The sequence below is a fragment of the Sciurus vulgaris genome (genome assembly GCF_902686455.1).
Source record: "Sciurus vulgaris genome assembly, chromosome: 9".
Classification (NCBI taxonomy): domain Eukaryota; kingdom Metazoa; phylum Chordata; class Mammalia; order Rodentia; family Sciuridae; genus Sciurus; species Sciurus vulgaris.
In genome coordinates, this window is record NC_136469.1 from 86,538,520 (window position 1) to 86,548,129 (window position 9,610).

A 9,610-nucleotide genomic window follows, 5' to 3' on the forward strand; every position below is an offset into this window, starting at 1 on the left:
TTTTACATTTTTATAAATGCACAAATTGTGTTAAAAAATATTTACCATGCTTTGAAAGCTCTTTCTCCAGATTTCTCAATAATGCTACACTTGAATCTATATTTGGCAGAAAAAAGCAGTATCGTCTTCCTCATTTTCTCAATCTACAGAAAGAAAGCAAGTGGAACAAAACATAAAAAAGAAAACTTCTAAACAAAACACCACCTCATAAACTCAGATGAGACTATGTAAAATTATATTTAAATTTCCAAGTCCTCCCTTTGGCAAATAATTATTTTGCTATGTCAGAGGAAAAATTAGTCTGGTCATAGCAGAGGCCCTATGTACTTAAAACCAGCAAGGGAACATTGCCAGAGAAAAGCCTTCTGAAAGAAAAAGTGTACACTAATTCCCAGGAACATATAACTTAACTGAATTCTTAATTTTGTGCATCATCCATTTACATCCCTCCTCGGACAACATGAACTCCACACAAAACAGAATGAGGCACACAATAAATACTTATGGAAAGAATAAATGAGCTTTTGTTTCTTGTTGCAGTAATATTTCTACTTGAAATTCCCTCTCCATCAAAAGTCTCATGAAAAACAACACAAAATCTGTGGCCCCTTGCTGTGCAATTTGACTGATACTTCGCTCTAGAGATCATCAGCATGTAGAGGGGCTGCACATTTAACTACATGCACAGTGATTCCCTCCATCAGATCAGCACTGGTGAATCTCAGAAGGAGGAAGGAAGAATAGGAGAGGTCTTCAAAGAGAATAAAACTTCTTTGGGAGACATGAGAGTAAAGAAGGCTCTTTTGAACATGTAGAGAAATAGCCATTAGATGCTCAGAATTTGAGGTTGCATTATGAACTACTTCTTTTATTCTTTTTTGGGGGGAATACCTTCGGTGTTAGGCATTCTCCTTTGTCCGCAGCTTGACAGCACTCTGTCATATAGTCTTTATACTTTACAGAAAAGTAAATGAGTCTGGGCCACTGAAGTAAGGATGTCTTCTGGAAACTTCATATATAAACCTAATTTTTTTAAAAAAGATAACAGGAAGTCATTTTTCCATATCACACAATATTACAGAAACAATTACAGTCAACATTCTCCCCAGAGCCTCCAAAACCCAAAGGAATGTAATTTACCCTGTAGCTCAATTTGCACTTGATGGCTTTGTCTTTGTCATTCTTTCAGTCAGTGAAAAGAATGGTTGAATTTGTGATGTACATGTGTGTGAATCACATAAAAATGTTTCAACTGGGGTGATCTAAAATTACTGACTAAAATGAAATCAATCCTGAGAATAACTATATATATTTTTTTTTCAGAATCTTTTAAAACATGTCTATTTCAGGTTTTCATATGGATCATATCCTGTTTCAAGATCAAAGAACTTTGATCATATTTTTTGTTGTGTAAAATTTTGTGGTATGAATTTTTACTTCTTTAAAGTTCATCATGAGAACAAAATTCCAAGTCTTAAAGTTAGAAATGCTTTGTGGTATGATACTTATTATAACGAGTATTGACTTAATCCTTAATTTTTAATTTTAAAACCTACATTACTTACTATCCCATAACTTTCTGGCTATTTTCTTCAAAGGAGGTGCACACAGCATCAGGATATAGTAGATTAAGTGGAGGGAGGTCGGGCTTCTCATCTTTGTGCTTTACAAGGCATTGGTATCTCTCAAGATCTTGTTTATTACAGCAGTCAGCCATGTCACCATAGGTTTCACGAAGATTGGCAATTGTGCATGCTTTCTCTCCAAAGATAGTATCCTAAATTGAAGAGGACAGACTTAAAATTACTGGGAAGAACTTTGTTTTCTTTATTGCCAAAGAACACTATAAAAATTTAACCTACTGGTAAAGCTTGGTGAGGAAATCATCTATGTCACACATAAATAGCATATCATGTATTGAAACATCCCAGGGGACCCCAAGAATATGTTCAATTTTATGTTTTCATGTGTGACTTGAAATATGAATTTAAATATGGAAATAATCTTAAAATATTTTAAACACATCAAAAAGGAAATTATATAAAAATTCACTTTCCCCCATTAAATTTCCTTGATTGGACTATTGCTGTGTAATTTTCATTACAATCAACTGCCACAATATTACTTATGATGAATAAAACAGAAGAGCAAAAGGACAGTTTATGGCTTTAAGGAATTTTACCTTTCTCTGCTTATTACCCATCACTAGGAAAGTTAGTCTTCAGTGAGAAGTTGAATTCATCTTGGGGAGAAAGTGCTCAGATACTTCCTCATATATTATTTTTGAAAAATACAACTTTTTAGTAGATATCATTTAACAATTGAGGAGTAACATAAATCTACTCCATTTTGCATTAAAATATAGAATTTTTATTCTAGAAATATTTATCTCAAAGTACATCACCCATTGAATAAATCCTTTTCTTCCTTATTCATTTTTATTATACAAATCATTGTAATCCTGTGGAAAATACACTGGTCTAGACAGAATTTATTGTTTTTTAAATGCACTTTTAAAAATTCATATGTAGAACTATAATATTGGGGAAAGTTAAAGTACTTATTCTGCAGTAAAGAGAGGGACATCCAGAGAGAAACAAGAAGAGGAAAGGGTCCATTGACAAAAATAGCCTAGCCCCCAGCGAGGTATATATAGATTGAGTGGTAAAAGAAACACAGGCCTCTTATTTTGAAGATGTATTTGGAAATAGCAAAAGTTCAAGTGCTTTAAAAGAATTGAGTACCTTGCTTTTCCATTGTATTTAAAAATATTAATAACCCTAAAATGATGAAAAAAAATTACTGTTATTTCACCTAGGTAATAAAGTTAGCATAGAAATCAGGTGGTGCTTTCTGAAAATAAAAATCATGCTACCTCAATGAGATATCAGCACTCCTATATTCAGTCAGGCATTATTTCCAATAGTCAAGGTATAGAATAACTGAAGGGTCCATCAACAAATAAATGGATAAAGAAAATGTAGTATGTATATACATACATATATATATATATATGAATACCATTCATCCTTTAAAAGAAGGAAATTCTGCAATTGGCACTAATGCAGATGTCTTTGAGGACATTGTGCTAAGTGCAATAAACCAATCACAGAAAGAAAAATACTGGATAATTCTGTTAATACAAGGTATCTAAAATAGTCATATTCACAAAATCAAAGAATAAAAAGATGTCTACCAGAGCCTAGGAAGAGGAGAAAATGGGGAGTTACTAGTCAAATGGCATAAAATTTCGCTTCAGCAAGATGAATAAACTATAAGAATCTGCTGCACAATATTTACCTATACTCACCAATAGCATTTCATGCATAAAATTTTAAGAGGATAGATCTCATGTCATGTGTTCTAACCACAATAAAACAAAGTTAATAAATACACAAAAATATGTTTATCATTATTTGACTCTATGAAAAGAAACCAAACTTCAAAGTTTGAAGAGATGTTTACAAATGACAAATTGCCATTTAAATACATGGTGACTATCATGTGTGGTCTCAATAAATAAAGGTTTTAAAACTGTGGTCTTACCAACAACATCTCTGTCCCCAAACAAACAATGAATGACTTATCAGTCCATATGAAACTTTTGAGTGTAGTTTACAAATTCAACCACTTAATAATAACTTTTTAAAAAGACTCTTCCCCTTTGGAATACTCAGAATAACTTAAAGGAGAAGAAAGAATCCTCAAAATCAGAACCTACAAGTGATTTGTTACACTCTGTCCCTGAATCATCAGCAGAACATGCTTTTGCCAAGTCAGTCACTTCAGTTGTTAATTTTGCAAGATCATCATATGCACTCTTCTGGAGATACTGAGAAAAGGTAAGCAGCACCCTGAAACAGAAAACACAGAAACAGGTAGCACAAAAAAATTTAACTCAAACAATTTGCTATGCTAGAGAGCAAATCACATATGTATATATAGTCAATGTTTTCTATATTTTTCTTATAATTATCCAAAAGTCTATTCATACGAGGTACTACCTAAGGCCTGATCATGCACATGTGGCTTCCTAGGCAGGGAGAACAGTATTTCCACCTTGTCCAAATGTGTATGGGTACATGTCAGTAGATGCACACACATAGGGAAATGAGCAACCTGTACACTAAATAGATTTAATTGTTGAGACTAGGCTTTGCATAAGTCCTTTGAGTTATTTAAAACAAAAACAAAAACACATACCTCATTTAATTGGGCTGTAGGAAGGTAATGACCTTTAAAAAATAGACTATTTTCACAATTTTTACTAGACTAAAAAAATATTAAAATGTTCCCAAGAAATCACAGAACAATTTGCTATGTAAAGGGAAGTTAGTAAGTGAGCCACCAACAGAACCATATATTAATTCCTTCCATCAGTATACCAGAGTTTCTGGGTAGTATGAGAATTCTAGATTTTTCTAGAATTAAATCTACTGTCTAATTCAGTAGCCATTAGCCATATTTCACTATACATATATTTAAATTATTTAAATTTAATTAAAATTATATTTAAGTTTAAATTAATATAAATTTACATAGTTAAATGCAATTTAACTAAACGAATACAATTTGACATTTTATTCCTCCAATGCACTTGCCATATTTAAGGTATCTAATAACCACACGTGACCAGTGGCTACCGTATTAGATACAGAATAGTTCCATCATTGCAGAAAATTCTATGGGGCAGCAATGCTCTGGAATCTGAACCTGATGACAGAGACTATAAGACTCTTAGTGTAATACCCACGGCAAATCGAAAACAATAAATTTGACTCTTCCATATTTTAACTGACAGGCCTTTGAAATGTTGCTCTCCCAATTCTTTAAATCGATTAATAATCTCACTTTTGTCTAGAAGAAAGGAGAGGGAAAAAAACACAACATGTGTTTAAATATTGAAGAAAACAATTAATTAGTTTCTACCATTTCTTTTCATTTAACTTAGGTTTTTCATTTGCTTCAAAATATTGGATTCTGAATCCTGAAGAAAGTCTTAGGATGGTGAACTATATCTTCTTCATTTAAAGAAGAATTATTTAATCACCGAGAATATTATTATAAAAATCATTAAATATTTATAAATTATATTCTAACGTGGAATAAGAACTAATACCTTATAGTGCCTATGAACAGCAACTGAGAAGATAATCTAAAAGTAAATACAAATGGAAGTTCTATTTGTAATTTTAATAAAACAGGGTTTTTTATTTTAAATAAATCAAGGTGCAGTAGATAGGCCTTTAAGACCTTTGTAAAATCCCATCTTCATCTCTTCTATGAAGTTTAAGTCACTCTACCTGGCATTCCTTCATGACACAAAAGAAATTAAATTCACTAAATAATTCCCATCATTTTGTTTCTGCTTAAGATACTTGAACTATATTAAATAAATAACTACATAAACATTCACAAAAGCAAAATATCATCACATTGTAGAAATAAATGCTAAAGGAAAACTTAATTCTTTAAATATGCAAGGTTTACTGAAACTGTTACTAAGAAAATAGAAGTTGAACAATGGAAAGGACAGAATTCTTACGTGCTTCTCGTCGAAACATGCCCCTAGAATAAGCGGAGCTGAAGAGAAAGAGAAGGGAAATAAAGGTTACCCACTTCATTGTGCCAGAGGCTTGTGGGGTTGATAGAGAAGGTAGGATAAATGCAGGAAAATTAGCCCTCATATACTTCTTTAACCAATAATTGTAGATTATTAACTAGACTCATCTTTGTATTTCATTGACTCTCAAATGATTACAAAATTATAAGATTCTTGCCAAAAAAAATTGTTTGACTAGATCCCTTGCTTATGTTTGCCATCTGGAACTGTTTTCTCCATAAGACTTTGTCAATTTATTAAAGTTATGTAACATATCTTACCAAATTTTACATAACAGTTTAAACGATTCCTACCTATTATTCATTACCATGATCTTTATCTACTTACCATTTGAAAAATTTGGATTTTGATGTTTGCAAAAATGCAGCCAATCCAGTGATTCTGTTTGGAAATGAGACATACTAAATAACAGTTAAGATTCAAATTGCATCTACTCTTAATTCCAAGTTCACTTTTTTATATAAAGGTAATGAAAAATTTACACACAAAGATGTTTCATAAGGTTTCTATTGCTTTCGAAACTTTCTGTCTGAAAAAAAGTCTGATTTTTGCCTCAAACACAAACTAGGAGAAAACCATAGCAACAATAACGACTAAAATAGATAAATTTACAATTTTCATGTTTCCATTACAGCTATGACCTTAGTAACAAGTCAGTTATTTAACTTAACTAAATAACTCATTCAGTCAAAATGCCCCATGATGCATATATAATACAGAAACAAATAAATACTTAGCAGAAGTTTTATAATGTAAGAAATATATTTTCTATGAACTTATTTTAAATTCCCACAGAAGAGGCTATAATAGATGTGAGAGAGACAGAGGAGTTTTTATTGTTGTTTTGTTTTTGTTTATTGGTTTGATTTTGTTTTTGTTTTCAGTGACTCAAAGGAGTCCTGAAAGGGAATATCAGCCTTGTCTTTTAGGCCACAAATGAACAAAAGTTAAAGAATATTTGCTAATGGAATTACTTCCATTGGAGAAAAATACTTTTAAAAAGCCAGAAAACTTATATTGGAAAAGAAAAAGGAAACATCTAACTTTGTAAATAGAGACGATAATTCTTCCTTTGATAAATTATGAATTTTCTTTTAAACTGCTATAAGGAATGAGTGATATTTATTTTAAGTCAGTGGTCAAAACTAGACTTATCCTTATGTAAACCCAGATGTATAAGTAAGCATGCAATTCTCATCATTGAATATATTCATATTATTAGTTCACAATTTCAGGTCTTTGTCACTCACACATATACTTTACACATTTTTTTTTTCATTTAACAAACAAAAAATAATATCTATCTACTTAGTATTTTAATAAGGTATTATGCAATACAATGATAAACATCAAAAGGCTTTTAAAAAGATTCATTATGATAGAATAGAAATATTGAATTGATTTCCTTATATTTAATGAAGCTCCAAAAGCTTTAAAATACAAAATGATAACACCTGAAGCAATCTTTCCTTAACAGTACCAATATGGTGGCTTGCATGTATATATCCTTATTAATGATTACTGTATAATTGAGAAATTAAAATGTCATCTTGACTCTTTCTGCAAGCTTAAAATTTATCTTAATTAATAAGAAACATCTGAACATTTGCCTTTTGTAGATTCTCAAAGTAAGAATTCCGGCATTTTTCTCTGAAAACACTGATGTGAATTCTGCATGTACATTCTGTACTGGGAGGAATAAAGCCACATCATTGTTGGTTATTTCTAAATATCCTATTCTTCATCTTTTAAAACTCTATAGTCAGTAAATCATCAAAGAATGTAAAAAGTTCTAAACATGGTTTAGAGAGTCTAGTTTCTACCTAAGTAGAAAAAAATAGCTCCAATGATTTTTGAATGTTTTCTTGTGTTTATTGGAGAGGTTTAAAAATAGAGAGTAGTGATTACTTCTCCCCTGGACTCCTTGGTAGTCTGTTAGTGGGAACTCCTGGTCCTCATCTCCTCTCCACATCCCGCACAACGCAGTCCTACAACAACCTGTCATGCGTGAGTGCATCTCCATCCACGTTGGCCAGGCTGGTGTCCAGATAGGCAATGCCTGCTGGGAGCTCTACTGCCTGGAACATGGCATCCAGCCTGATGGCCAGATGCCAAGTGACAAGACCATTGGGGGAGGAGATGACTCCTTCAACACCTTTTTCAGTGAGACAGGTGCTGGCAAGCATGTGCCCAGGGCAGTGTTTGTAGACCTGGAACCCACAGTCATTGATGACGTTCGCACTGGGACCTACCGTCAGCTCTTCCACCCCGAGCAGCTCATCACAGGCAAGGGAGATGCTGCCAATAACTATGCCCGAGGCCACTACACCATTGGAAAGGAGATCATTGACCTTGTCTTGGACCGAATTCGCAAGCTAGCTGACCAGTGCACAGGTCTTCAGGGCTTCTTGGTTTTCCACAGCCTTGGTGGGGGAACTGGTTCTGGGTTCACCTCCCTGCTGATGGAACGGCTCTCTGTGGATTACGGCAAGAAGTCCAAGCTGGAGTTCTCCATTTACCCAGTCCCCCAGGTTTCCACAGCTGTAGTTGAGCCCTACAACTCCATCCTCACCACCCACACTACCGTGGAGCACTCTGATTGTGCCTTCATGGTAGACAATGAGGCCATCTATGACATCTGTCCCAGAAACCTTGACATTGAGCGCCCAACCTACACTAACCTTAACCGCCTTATTAGCCAAATTGTGTCTTCTATCACTGCTTCCCTCAGATTTGATGGAGCCCTGAATGTTGACCTGACAGAATTCCAGACCAACCTGGTGCCCTATCCCAGTATCCACTTCCCTCTGGCCACGTATGCCCCTGCCATCTCTGCTGAGAAAGCCTACCATGAACAACTTACTGTAGCAGAGATCACCAATGCTTGCTTCGAGCAAGCCAACCAGATAGTAAAATGTGATCTCCACCTTGATAAATACATGGCTTGCTGCCTGTTGTACCGTGGCCATGTGGTCCCCAAAGATGTCAATACTGCCATTGCCACCATCAAGACCAAGTGTACTATCCAGTTTGTGGATTGGTGCCCCACTGGCTTCAAGGTTGGCATTAATTACCAGCCTTCCACTGTGGCACCTGGTGGAGACCTGGCCAAGATTCAGCATGCTGTATGCATGTTGAGTAACACCACAGCCTTTGCTGAGGCCTGGGCTCGCCTGGATCACAAATTTGACCAAGCATGCCTTTGTTCACTGGTACATGGGTGAGGGGATGGAGGAAGGAGAATTTTCTGAGGCCCATGAGGACATGGCTGCCCTAGAGAAAGATTATGAGGAGGTTGGAGTAGATAGTGCTAAGGGAGAGGATGAGGGTGAAGAGTATTAACCTTGCTGCTGCAATTTCACACTCCGTTATCTTGGATTTGTCTTATTTCTGTGTTTTAGCCCTGAACTATCAATAAAAGCATTTCCATTTTAAATGTCAAACTGGCCCCTGAATCTCAGTGAATATTTGACCCACTTAAGGCCAATTGAGGCTGGCAGATAAGCTTATCTGATGAGTTGACTAATATTGCAGGTACCTACTGTAGGCCATTTAGACCTGAATTGACGAGGGGTGATAAAATTTTATATTGTGTTGGTGCCTCTTAAATTAGAATGTAATGTGACTTTGAATCACCTGTAGATATTAAAATGCGGACTCTAATTCAGTAGATTTGAGTTGGGGCTTGAGAATACTATATTAGTCATGAGGACTTGCCATGTTAATTTGTTTTATACTTAACCAAAACCTGCAGTAGCACATATTGAATAAAAGGAGTCATTTGTTGGTGTAAGATCTGAAAAAAAAAAAAAAAAAGAGAGAGAGTAGTTAAGAAAACTACTTTATTTGGAAAGTATAATTGTATATTAATCACTTTAGAAGAGAAAACAATGCCTGAATTGAAAAACAAATATACCTGGGAATTAAACCTTGGCCTTTATTCCCTTTGTCCTTTGTTTTTCATTCTTTTGACAAGATGGAAAAGGG

At 34.5% G+C, this 9,610-nt stretch overlaps 1 protein-coding gene and 2 pseudogenes across 3 annotated transcripts in view; 1 reads left to right on the forward strand and 2 right to left on the reverse strand.

Annotated features, from left to right (window-relative positions):
* The window catches only part of LOC306669271 (albumin-like), a 120,019-nt pseudogene extending 115,811 nt beyond the window's left edge, over nt 1-4,208 (reverse strand). Inside the window, exons 1-4 of the transcript XR_013766753.1 lie at nt 4,204-4,208; nt 3,722-3,854; nt 1,577-1,777; nt 46-143 (exon numbers count right to left, since the gene is read on the reverse strand). The product of XR_013766753.1 is annotated as an albumin-like (transcript). The remainder of the gene's footprint in view (nt 1-45; nt 144-1,576; nt 1,778-3,721; nt 3,855-4,203) is intronic.
* Nucleotides 1-5,639, reverse strand: part of LOC306668993 (albumin-like) — a 120,148-nt gene extending 114,509 nt beyond the window's left edge. The window contains exons 1-2 of the mRNA XM_079152723.1: nt 5,546-5,639; nt 4,800-4,857 (exon numbers count right to left, since the gene is read on the reverse strand). Coding sequence (XP_079008849.1) covers nt 4,800-4,857; nt 5,546-5,624 — 137 coding nt within the window. The 5' untranslated portion in view covers nt 5,625-5,639. The remainder of the gene's footprint in view (nt 1-4,799; nt 4,858-5,545) is intronic.
* A 1,872-nt stretch (nt 5,640-7,511) lies between these two features.
* On the forward strand, nt 7,512-9,086 carry LOC306669415 (tubulin alpha-1C chain-like; annotated as a pseudogene). The gene has a single exon. The product of its transcript is annotated as a tubulin alpha-1C chain-like (transcript).
* Nucleotides 9,087-9,610: the final 524 nt, after the last annotated feature.